The sequence below is a fragment of the Cibotium barometz genome, chromosome 7 (genome assembly GCF_041138505.1).
Source record: "Cibotium barometz isolate CiBa-2024 chromosome 7, ASM4113850v1, whole genome shotgun sequence".
Classification (NCBI taxonomy): domain Eukaryota; kingdom Viridiplantae; phylum Streptophyta; class Polypodiopsida; order Cyatheales; family Cibotiaceae; genus Cibotium; species Cibotium barometz.
The window spans coordinates 11,138,911-11,151,721 of NC_141052.1; the positions used below are offsets into that span (position 1 = coordinate 11,138,911).

At 42.8% G+C, this 12,811-nt stretch overlaps 2 protein-coding genes across 6 annotated transcripts in view; both read right to left on the reverse strand.

Moving 5' to 3' along the window:
• The window catches only part of LOC147636671 (uncharacterized), a 147,341-nt gene that overhangs the window by 4,565 nt on the left and 129,965 nt on the right, over positions 1-12,811 (reverse strand). The window lies entirely within an intron of this gene.
• LOC147636672 (PRA1 family protein B2-like) lies at positions 6,744-7,289 on the reverse strand. Its single transcript, XM_086799928.1, has one exon. The coding sequence runs from the start codon at positions 7,287-7,289 to the stop codon at positions 6,744-6,746; it is 546 nt and encodes a 181-aa protein (XP_086656054.1).

Below are 12,811 nucleotides of genomic sequence, written 5' to 3' on the forward strand. Positions count from 1 at the left end.
ATCTCCATTCAGTCTTTAGATGAGAATTAGATAGGGGAGATCTTGTACTTGAAGTACGAGGCGCTAGGACTTGATTATGCATTCACTTGCCTAGTGTTTGCCGACAACTAATGCAAGATGCTATATGGTATCACAGGTAAGTTGTGTTATGGGTCTGTACTAAGGTTGTTTCGGTGGAGGTCGTTGCACTTTGAGACTACATCTTGGATGAGAGATGGATTGACGGTAAGCAATTGGATCATTGTAGCAGGGTCTACAAGAGGAGTCTTACACTCACCTAGATAAGAGGCAGCATACTTGAGTAGATGCTATGAATAGATGTCCGGATCCCATGATTCGCTTACATAGGCTTGTCTCCTTATGCATTCACAAGGACGTGAATTGAATAGAAGGGAGAAGTATGTTACATCCCAACAAACCTGGGATTAGGGCTAGGGGAGTGTGCTAACCAAAGATTAAGATTATGGTTAACCGAAGGTTAGGATAAAGGCTGAGTTGGGGCGTGGGAATTTGGGGGGTCAACCATGCATGCCATCTCTCGCATTGGGTGTGAGTGGGAGGTCTGAACTATGAGACATTGCACACCAAGGAGCTTCACTATGAGAAGGAAGCTTTAACAAGAGAGCTGGAGCCTTTAAAGGCAACATGGAAGAAGTATGTATGTACCTTGCTTTGCGATGGATGGTCAGATCTGAGAAAGAGGAATGTATACAATATTTTGGTTTCTTCTTGCAAAGGAACCATGTTTCTCCGTGCCATAGATGCATCAGTTGCAGCAAGGACTGTGGTTACAGGTGCATTTATATGGTCTCAATTATGCCAGGCAATCAATGAAATAGGTGCAACCAACATCGTGCAGGTCATTACAGATAATGGGTCAAACTATGTGGCAATGGGGAGGATGCTCGAGGAGTTCTCCACAATAGTTTGGACACCTTGTGCCATGCATAGCCTGAGCCTCATGATTGAGGATGTGGGGAAGCTACCTTGGGTGTATCATATTTTCTTCGCGGCATCAAGCATGGTTAATTTTGTCAGCAAAAGACCCAGGTCTTGAGCATGTACACGGCAAACAATGACCTTGAGCTTCTAAATCCTTCTAAGACAAGGTTTGCGTATATATTCATAGCATTGGAGAGGCTTGTCAGAGTACGACATGGCTTGATGCGTACAATTGTTTGCCGTGAGTGGCAACAATGGGAGGATAAGAATGATCCTAAGGCACAGGCTTTTTGTCGCATGGTCATGAGAGATGCTTGGTGTGGGAGGATGCAACAAGCCTAGTGAAGATGATGAACCCTATGTACAGCATTCTCCGATTGACAGCAATGGAGGGGAGCACTATTGGCCTTCTTTATGAATTCATGGACAAAATAGGAGAAGCTCTTGACTTATGTATTGCATGCATTGTCTGCAGTCAGGTACTCATTCTTAGGAATTGCCCATGGCTAAATAATATTTATAGCTTCATGTTTTCATTCTCTCTAAACTTTGTTACTCTTGGATTTTTTTATAAAGGGTCCAAGATCTGAAAGGCATATGTAACCAACGTTGGGATTGGTTTCATAGGCCCATCCATGAGTAATGAGAATGTCTATCTTGTTTTCTTTCAGAGACGGATAGCTATGTGAGTTCTCTCTCAGGACCTTGTGAGAGAAACTGGAGTACATGGGCCTTACTCCATACCAAGAAGAGAAACAGATTGTCCACAACACAGTTGGAGAGGTTAGTCTTTTGCCACTACAATCTACGATTGCTTGAGCAAAAGGACTACCCCATAGAGCTCCGCCAAGTCAACCCAAACAAGATAGACATCACAAAGTGCAATGAGCTACCCGATATTCCACAGGAGGAGAGGGATATATACACCATGCTCTATGAGGAAATCACTGCTCCATCTCGCGACACATGATCTAAGGCAGGGGCTTCAACTGGTGCCAATACTTCGCATGCATCTCCACCCGATGAGGATGCATTTTAGGAGTCTTCTGGGAGTGGCACTAGTAGTGAGGATGAGGCTGATGACATTGATGATTCAGATGAGGACATGGATCTGGCTGAGGGTCAGGACAATGATGAGTCTTGACTCTTGAGTCTTATGTTGAAGGAATCAGGACTCAGGATTTAGGATTTCATTTACAGTTTGACTTGTGTTATCGTTACTCTAGTCTCTTCATGAATCATGTGAGTCTGTGACATGGTTTATCATTGATGACTCCAGAGTGCAGGGATTTCATTTACATGATTCATATGTAATCTCGTTTGAGCCATTATTCGTCTATGCTTCTACTTAGTGCTATAATAATTGTTGTCTGTTGAATGTTCATTTATGCGTCATGCTTTTGTATACAATGATGAATCGTGATCAATCTGTGTTTGCTATGTATCATGCATGAGTCATGACATGAGTCGTATTCGGTATATGTATAAATTTCCACAGTTATTTTTCAGTCCGAACAAAACCCGTTTCTTACATTTTATGAAACTCGTACGAAATACATACCTCCCGTTTCAAAAACACCTGGCAACTATGATTGGTACCAAGCATGCTCACGGAAATTAGACCTTAGGCTCAGGGGTGGTTCGAGGTACTAAACCTACCGTTGAGTGGTGAGTCACTAACTACAATCCATCTCAGTCTTGCGATGCGTACGACGATGACGGGTCTACGAAATCCTTGAGTGTGGTCTCTAGAGACCTTACATTGGTTTGAATACCCGGATCTGACAAGTGCTAGAACCCGAGACATGAAGGATCCACAAGATAGTACCCTTGTGCGCACACATTAGGTTCTTGTTGGAGAATAAGCCTTATCCAAATACAAAAGGATAAAGGTGTGTGAATAGCCTCTTAAAAGGGCTACATGTGTCCGTGTGTGTGGACCCACTCTTAAGAGTGGTTCACTAAAATATCTAGATATTAAACCTTTAATGACCTATGCAATGATGTTATACAGGAGAGGCTCTAAGCCTATAAAAGCATTGTACTTGATTGAAGTAATACAAGTCACATCATTGAGTCGTGCAATTTATCTCTAATTGAAGAATTACCCTTGGCCTGCTTTTCCCACCCGCCCTTGCTCAGGCCCCCAAGGCAGCAACATAACTCTCCTGCTCTCTCTCTCTCTCTTTCTCGTTGCTTATCTCTCCTGCTACTCACATACGCACCTGTGCACCTATTGCCCACCTGCTCACCCTAGTTGTAGGGTAGGGTTGTAACCCACCTCCAAGCAGGTAAGGGCTTGCACCTCCTGGGGGTGGGGTTCATGAAGAGCAACCTCTCAAATAGTCCAGCAGTTTGACATGGCCAGCAAGAAAACCTTCTCCGAAACCCTCATCTCCCCTCCTACCAAACCCAATGGAAAAACCATCACCATGGGAGCGGTACCTCCTGAGCATGATTCAACATCTTCAGCAAACAAATTCAGCCTTGCAAAATGAACTACATCAGACAAAACAACATCTTTCAACCCAGGAGAAAGAGGTTAAGGAACAACAACACGAAAAAGAAAACAGGGAGGAAATCACACAGGTAAATTTACTTGATCCACAGCCTAAAGAAATTGTCATTAAAGAAGTAATATCACAGATTAATGAATAGAACGAGCAGCAATGGATTGCAAAAGAAATTAGGGTGGGTGGTTTGTTAGAGGGTTGGGAACAGGTGGAGGTATTGGAGGACGAGGAGATTGCGAATGATACTTATGTCCCGGAATGCGAGATTCTACAAAGAAAGCTGTGCAGAGCTATCCCTTTCATTGACATTGGAGATCCCTCAGTGGCAATCAAAGGAAAACATGTGGTTTTGAGGTACGCAGATATGAAAGACAAAATTAAAGTCATGAAGCAAACAAGGTCACTTAAGGGAACGAAGGTGTGGATGGCGGATGAACTCACAGCCACACAACTAAAAAACAGGAAACAAGAACTCAATAAAGTATACGAAGCAAGGAAACAAGGAAAATGGGAAGTCTACCGTAGAGGTAGAGCTGTTATTGCAGATTTCAGCACAACCAAACATGGTAGTAATGAAGAGTAGCTGCTAGAGAAATCCTTCATGTTATCTAGGATTCTCCTACGGTCATGTAGGGAATTTGAACTATTTTTAGTTTTATCTCTATTTTCATTTTGTTGCCCCCGAAGTGGAATGTAATCACATGGATGTATCTGATTAGTCCTATAGGTCAGATGTGGCCTCTAAAGGACGTTAATATAGTTTTCTTTCTTTCTTTCTTTCTCTCTCCCTTACTTCTCTATTAATCAAATGCCATAGCCATGTTTGCCTTCAAGCCTCCATAGCTATTCATAGCTTCCATTAATTGATATCATAGCTATACCCCGGCTAATACACCCGCCATCATCACCTTCGAAGCAACACCATGAGCGCATCTGCCCAGGTGCCCCCATTGAGACAGGAACTCAAGATTGTGATGCGGCCCCATCTACTGCAACTCCACAGCTGCCAACTGATGGAGTTGTGCGACCACTACTGATGTCGTCAACAAACGGCTCTTCGAAGAAGTCCACAGCAGCCCCACTCAGTAGCTATACACTCTTAAACTGACCAACTATACCTGCAGTATCAACGTCAGTTGCACGACTCAAATCGTCAAAAGAAATCAATCAAGAAAGTCTTTAAAATAATCCATTTGGGCATTTTGCCATTTTCTGTAAACCTTGCTTAATCAGAATAATTAACCCTTACTACTTTATCATTTTTTAAAATTGAGTATGCAAATCTAGCATTGAAGTGTTGCTATAGCTTGCTAAAGCATCATTGATCAAGACCCCCTTGTTTGGAAACCCTAACTTCTGCAAACCCTAATTTTTTGGAAAATTATCTTTAAGGGATTAGACATTGGCATTGGAAACTCCCCTCTGTTAAAACATTCCTAGATTCATAGCATATAATGTCTACCCACACGTTCATTGAAAAGGTCAATGGAGAAAGTTTCCACATGTGGTAGACTAAGCTGAAGTTTAGTCTCATAAGAGTGGGACTTTGGCCTTTCATTGAAGGGTAAGAGAAGATGCCCAAGAATGAAGATACAACTCAGAAAGCATGGAAGCGTAGAGATCAAAGAGCCTTTGGCCTCATAGCCCTTGGCCTCTCTAATAATATTATTCAGCATGTTGCACATCTCCCAAACTCCAAAGAAGCCTATGAGAAGTTGGACAAGCTTTTTGGGGCTCAGGCAAAGAACTTTGCAAATAGAGTTCTATGGTCTTATGATGCAACCACATGAGGTCTAAATGTACAAGTTAAAGATGATGTGGCCCTTGCAAAAGTCATAAAGTCCATGCCGGAGGAGCTTTATGGGAACCTCATCACCACTCAAGAACTTGCCAAATCTTACCTTGGAAGGGGTCATAACCTCCTTCAAGGAAAATTAACAATAAAGCAGTGGAGGGGGACAACCCCTTCACAAAGAAGAACTTTAAAGGCATAAAGTATTCCCTTTCCGGTAGAAACAATCATGCAAAGGAATGCTATTCGAAGAAGCCTTGCAAACATTGTTGGAAAAACAACCACAATGAGAATTGCTTTCATAAGAACACATAGCCCAATATCACACAAGAAGAAGAAACTTGCAAAGAAGATGCAAACGCTACAGAGTATGTGTAGGAAATATGAAAGCAAGAGCAAACTAGAAATGAAACAAGAACACAAATGAAAGACAAATGGTTACCTTGAGATGAGTGTAGACAAGACACAAGATTGATACTTTCATTGATGTGACACCCACAATATATAGGTGAGAAGTACAAGATTGAGTAGACTGACTTATGGGATAAATGTAGAGGTGCCACATGGCACTAGACTCAAGACACAAAGACTCAACTGAAACTAGACTAGAGAAATAGTACACCTAGTGTGCACTTATTTCCAACACCCTCCTTAAGTGGACACTAGGAGGAAGACAAAAGGACAAGACTATAACATGACAAAAGATAAAACCAAGACAGAGAGACTAGATAAGGATTGAGAGACAAGCTAGAAGACAAGATGGACAAGACTAGAAGACAGACATAAAGACTGATAGACTGAGAGACAAGACATGAGAGACAAAAGATCCTGAGACACCCCTACTCAAGTGATATCCTCATATGGGTCCACAAGGGTAGGGACAAGAGTGGATCATAGATAGACAGAGAGAAAGACAATCAGCCAGTAGAGTGGTCCCACAGAGAGAGAGAGAATGTCAGATAGACATAAGAGAGACTGACAGATAGAAGATAAATGGGGACATAGACAGAGAATGCCAAGAGAATGTGGGTAGCTAATCCACAAAAGAGAGGCATATAGACTAATAGATAGAGTGTCAAAGACATGTGACAGGATAGACACATAGGATAGACACATAGACAGAGAGACTGACTGATTGTAGATAGACAGAGAGATGGACCTTGATAGATAATCCCTCCTCAAGGGTAATCCTCCTGCTAGAGTGAGTAATGCAGGGGTGCCTCTTGGATAGGGACAAAGATAAGTCCATGTAGACAAATAGACATGATATTACCCCATGATCTACATCATTGGTGATCAATGGTGGTAGATAGCATGAAAAACATAGATAATTATGAGAGGGATGGGAAGGTCTTACCAGAGTTGGCAGTGTCTAATCCCGTACAAGATAGAGAAGTAAATGAAATTCAAAACTGAGATTTTTTTTTAAATTTTGTTTTTTTCAAGAGATAGAGAGTAGACTGAAAATAGAACACACCATACACTTGATTTCTGCTTTAAATTTGCTGCTGTAGGTCTGGCTGGTCCAATGGACAGCTAACCCACATGTTGATGAAGAAGAGAGTGGCATGGATGCAGATGATTGCAAACCCTAACATGGCAGGAGAGATGAGAACAGATCCGACATTGACTTCCCTTTCACTGAAAGTTCTGTTGAAGAGGATGAGGTAGGCGAAGACCCAAGCTGCAAGGGGGCCACAGAGCGGGAAAAGAGAGACAGGATTAGAGATTAGGGTTAAGGCGAGTACCGCAGTAAAGAGAAGGGCGTAATTGAGGCGGAAGTTGTTATTGGTGTAATTGAGGCGAAAGTGGGCGCCGTTCTTGCGGATCCGGCTGCCTGCTTCGGCCAGAGAATCTGACTTGGCGAAGGATGAGCGGTCCACGAGCTCCCGCCATGGCCGGCTCTGCGAGACGGTGTGCTGCCAAGTCTCTGAGATGCGGCCCAGAAAGGCGCAAGCAGCTGCCCGTGAGGACGCTAACGCTGATGTCGGAGCTCCTCCTACCATTGTCCCGACAGTAGTAGGGGTTTCTTGATTCGCCATCGCTTGATAGAGAGAGAGAAGAGGCTTTGCACCGAACAGTTCAAAACTTGAGAGAGAATTGAACCAAGCAAACACCAGCGAGCTGTGCTGAATTGAGTGGGACAGCTTGGAGAGAATGGCGAAAGCTCAGAGGAAAAACAGGGAAACCCTAAAACCATGGCTCAGATACCATGTAGGAAATATGAAAGCAAGAGCAAACTAGAAATGAAACAAGAACACAAATGAAAGACAAATGGTTACCTTGAGATGAGTGTAGACAAGACACAAGATTGATACTTTCATTGATGTGACACCCACAATATATAGGTGAGAAGTACAAGATTGAGTAGACTGACTTATGGGATAAATGTAGAGGTGCCACATGGCACTAGACTCAAGACACAAAGACTCAACTGAAACTAGACTAGAGAAATAGTACACCTAGTGTGCACTTATTTCCAACAGTATGAAGACTCGTGGGCCTTCTAAAGGTCTACTACACAGAAAGTGGCTTGACTACTATCACCAATCCCTAATTTTGCGGAGCTTCTTATGTTAATCCTGGACATGTGTATGGATCTTGTGGTAGCATATGCCACTTGGAAGCCAAGGACATGAAATGAATATTTTTGGAATCAGTGGTCTATGCAGACACTGTAGTGTTGGGGCTTAGATTCATGATATGTACAAGTGCTTGTGCCCTGGGGCCAATATTTATTCATGGTCTGTAGAAGTGTTTCTATCTAGGGCCTATACATATCTTTGGTCTAGACAGGTATTTATACCTAGGGCCTGTGATGGATTTTTGGAGTACAAACGAGTTCATGGAGAATTCTTCCAATCTTCACTACATGCATGTGTATGAATGATTTTATTTGACTTTGTGTGACTTGTTTTGACTGTATGGACAATGCCTAGTTTTACTGCGTGTGTGTCCATGGAGCCAGGGATGCTTGGGTATCCCTGTGGCACGTGTGCTACACACCTGTTTGGGACTAACAGGTGGTCGTATGGGTTTCAGAAGTGGTAAGTGTATTTTCCAGTTTTAATTTATTATTTTAAGTCGTGTTACTAAGGTTCATGAAGACAGATTCACACACCGGCGGGATTGGAGATGTCCCAGGACAAGACCAAATCACCCTGTTCAGCACTATGGTGGGGCGGGGGGGCGGGGGGGGGGGGGTGGGGGGGGCGCATCTAGAAGGGTCAGAGGACACGAGCACCCAGATTGTGTGTAGAATTATCAAGTTTGGGCCATTTAAGAGAGACAAGGCAGTTATAAGTGACTTTTAGCTATTTTTGGCAATACCTCGTTTTGCCTGCCAGTTGATCCTGGCCCTTTTCGGCCAGGCATCCTAGAGTTTTACCCTCCTTCTGAAGCTGTTCGTACAGTCAGAATCTTCATCAGAGCTTTGTATCTTCCTTTGCTTGCTGTTTTTGTTGGTTGCTAGAACTATTATGCTTTTTGGCACTTCTCTTCATGCAGGCGCTTGCTACAAAGCTGATCGCTTGATGATTTTCTGGTCATAACAGTGGTTTGGCATGTTTTCTGGTGTTCTCTCTCTCTTCCACACATAGGCCAGGGTTTGCTCAGTGAAAGCACACAGGCAGGGCCTTTTCTTGGATTCAGAGAGGGCTGGAAACAGGTTTTCAGGGCTGGACAGCACCTTTCATCGCAAATAAAGTGTCCGACTCGTAGGTATCTGGGGTGTACGAGGTGCCTTCCAAGTGTCCCATGCATAGCAGATGCCACAAGGGTTGATTTGGGACTGTTTTGTCGCGAAGGTGGTCTTGCTTTTCAGGTGAAGATTGAAGATCGAGGGTTCTACTCTGACAGGGGCCACCTACAGGGTAGACATACTCATGCACGTGGCGAGGTTCGACTTGTACGACCTCGTGTGGTGAGTGTAACGCCTGTGAGGACCAGTCTGGACTGTTTGCTTTTGTATTTTTTTCATTGCTGTATTGGAAGAATTCCGTGGATACCATTGGTGGACCCTGGACACCCGCAAGTTTGTACTCTCGAGTAGACTCCTTTTGGTAATTGATATTACCTTGAAAGGGGAGGGGGGGTCAGCCCATCTTTCTGGCCCCTACTGTTGTGCACTGTGCAGATCTCTTTTCTCTTTCATCTTGTTGAAGATTAAGGGTGTTAAATCTTCGTTCTCTGTGATCAACGATTTCAGTTTCGTTACATTGGTATCAAAGCAACGCTTCTTTCTCTGCTCAGAGAGGGACGGTCTTGGACACACAGGATTCAATTTTTGGCATACAGCTTGCCAATCATGAGTGCTCAATCTCACCCGCCTGTTCAAGAAAATGATCAAAGGGATGTATACTCAGAGTTGGAAGCTCGCCAACGTCAGGTTAGACGCTATCAAGAGGAGGTAGTGGAATTGCAGGCATTAAAGGAAGATCTTGATGTGAGAAGGATTCTGGATGCCAAAAAGAAGACTCTAGCAGATGATGCGGCTTTTGAGGCCATGGCTGCAAAGAGGGGATTCAAACAGGACTTTGCTTTGTCTTATCTCAGGTGCAGTAAGGAAGTAACACATGATACTCATATAAGGAAAGTTTCTCATGTAGGTACACGTGGGTAAAGGAGAGTTTCAGGAAGTTACTTCACATACTCGTCGCCATGATGGTTATCATAGATCTTTGACCATTTCTCGAGATCATGGTAAGAGAACCAAGGATGATTCTTTTATTTCTCACAGCAAGGTTCGGGAGAGTTTTCCTCAAAGGAAGAAGCCAAGAGAATTCAAATCAAGGGATAAGGATGTAAAGTTTGAAAACTTTCGTGGGAAGATGGATAATGCAAAAGCACTTGCTTATATTCGACAATTTGAGATTGCTTTTTGCAATGAAGACTTTTCTGAGAAATCTAAGCTCAGACATGTGGGCATGCACTTGAAGGATACGGCCAGTGATTGGTGGATGTCTAAACTTTTGAATGGTACAGCGGCTCTTTCTTGGAAGGACTTTAAAGCACAAATCTATGGACAATTTTTGCCTCCATATTTTGCAAAAGAAGTGCGCAAAGAGTGGGATTGGCTGTCCCAAAGTGAGGATGAGAGTGTCTCATCCTATGTTGCCAAGTTTTGGAGAATTCGGTTGAAAGTCACACCTTTCATGAAGAAATCCGAAGAGGAGAAGATGCAGAAGTTTGAACTGGGATTACGAAGGATTATTCAGAAAAATCTGAAGCTATATCTGAACCGCACTTTACAGGAGCTCGCTCATTAGTTCTGCTACAATTTCCGAAGAATTGCATGTCAAAGGGACTCCACGGAAACAAGAATTCAGCACCTATAAAGCAAAGCTCAAGGCTGTCCATGAGCAGAAAAAGGGAGGACAACCACCTAAAGGGTTTCATAACGAGGAAAAAGACATTGAGGATGGCTCAGGGAAGAAGCCAGGGGGCAAGCGGAATGGTTCTCACATGCCCAAACAACAATATGAGCAATATCGGAAAGAGGGAAAGTGTTTTGTATGTGGCAACAACGATCACATGCGGAAGGATTGCCCTTAGCAGGTGAAAGAAGGGGAGGGGAGCCACAAGTACCAAAGCTAAGTGTGAATGTAGTTCCTGATGTGCATGTAAATACTTCACATGAGCCAAAAAGAAGATTGCTATACAAGGCTTAGGGTAAATTGAAAGATTAGAATGCCTTGTTTTGGTTTGACAATGCTTCTACAAACAATTTTATTTCGATACAGATGGCTAGTGCACTTGGGTTGAAACCCAAGGAGATGGGTATGGAGATTCATGCAGATGCAGCCTTTGAGGGCAAGGATGTCCGTGTAACCCCAGTGATTTGAAAGATCCGTATGGAGAGACAAGGATACTTGGATCATGAAGACTTTTTGATTGCACCGCTTTCTAGGTGTGATGCTCTTCTTAGGATGCCTCGGCATTATCACTTTGACCCTAAGATTTCTCATAAAGAAAAGAAGTTAGTTTTTACTCATAGGGCTAGGGAGATTTGTATTGATGCTGGTGTCTCTGGTAGCACCATACCCATTGTAAGCCATATTTCTATTTCTAATGCAATGAAGAAGTCTACTTGTTCTTACTTGGTTTTTGTCCGAGATAACCTTGAGCATGATTATGTGGATTTGACTACATTGAATAGAGACAGGATAGACTTTCTGAACAAGTATGAAGATTGTTTTGCTAACTCTTTACCAGATCAACTTTCATCTAGGAGGCTTGAGGATCATTGCATCGATGTGATCCCTGGGAGTTCTCCCAACAATAGGCCACCATATAGCGTGAGTGTAGCACAACAAGAGGAAATCATGACACAGGTTACAGACTTGTTGGAGAAGGGATTGGTTAAGCCCAGTTTCTCGCTATATTGTTCACCTGTCTTGCTTGTGCAGAAAAAAGATGGAACATACAAGATGCGTGTACATTACAGAGCTTTGAACAAGATAACCATCAAGAATCAATTTCCAATTCCAAGGATTGATGATATTTTGGACAAACTTGAGGGTGCGGCATGTTTCAACCGTATCGATCTGAAAATTGGGTATCATCAGATTAGGGTGGTTCTAGAGGATGTGCACAAAACTACTTTCAGGACTTCGTTTGGTCTATATGAGTATTTGGTAGTGCCATTTGGCCTCACAAATGCTCTCGCCACTTTTAACAGGATGATGGACAAGATTTTTAGACCACATTGGAAATTCACTCGAACTTTCTTTGATGATATTATTGTATTTTCCAAGAACGAGACCGAGCACAGAGAGCACTTGCCTATTGTGTTTGAGGAATTTCAAAAGCACAAGCTTTACATTAATGGTAAGAAAAGTTAAGTCTTCTTAACAAAATTCACTATTTGGGACATTGTTTCAAAAGATGGTGTGTGCATGGATCCAGTGAAGATCCAAGCCATCAAGGATTGGCCCGAGTGGACCTCAGTCATAGTCACATGAAAACGCGTTTTTGGAGTGAGAAACCCCGAAACGCAAGAAACGTTTCGAAACGTTTCGGAAACTCCTATTTTTTTTGGTTTCTCAAAAAACAAAACATGTTTCTCAAAATGTTAAAAGTTCCTATTGTTAGGAACTTTAGCAATGCAAAATTATATAGAAAAAAAACCGAAACCTTGGCGTTTCTTAGCCGAAGGCCGAAACGTTTTGCTCCGAAACCCCAAAAACCCCGAAACGTTTCTGGTGACTATGACCTCAGCGCATGAGGTAAGGAGTTTTCTATTACAGAAGATTCATACGACAGTTTGCTTCTCTTGCTTCTCCACTTCATGATCTTATGAAGAAGAAGATAGTGTTAAGATGGACTCAACTTGAGTAGGATGCCTTTCATAAATTAAAGGATGCTATTCTGACAGGGCTAGTTCTCACTGTACCAGATTTACATAAGCCTTTTGTAGTGGAATGTGATGCATGTGGGGATTGTATAGGGGTTGTCCCAATTAGGAGGGACATGTAGTGGCTTTTGAGAGCCATCGTTTGCAGCATGCAGAGCTTCACTTGTAGGTTTATGAGAAGGAGTTATTGGTTGTGATTCATGCGTTGAC

Coding starts and splice junctions, on each gene's coding strand:
- LOC147636672 (XM_086799928.1), bottom strand. CDS start 7,289: ATGGCGAATCAAGAAACCCCTACTACTGTCGGGACAATGGTAGGAGGA.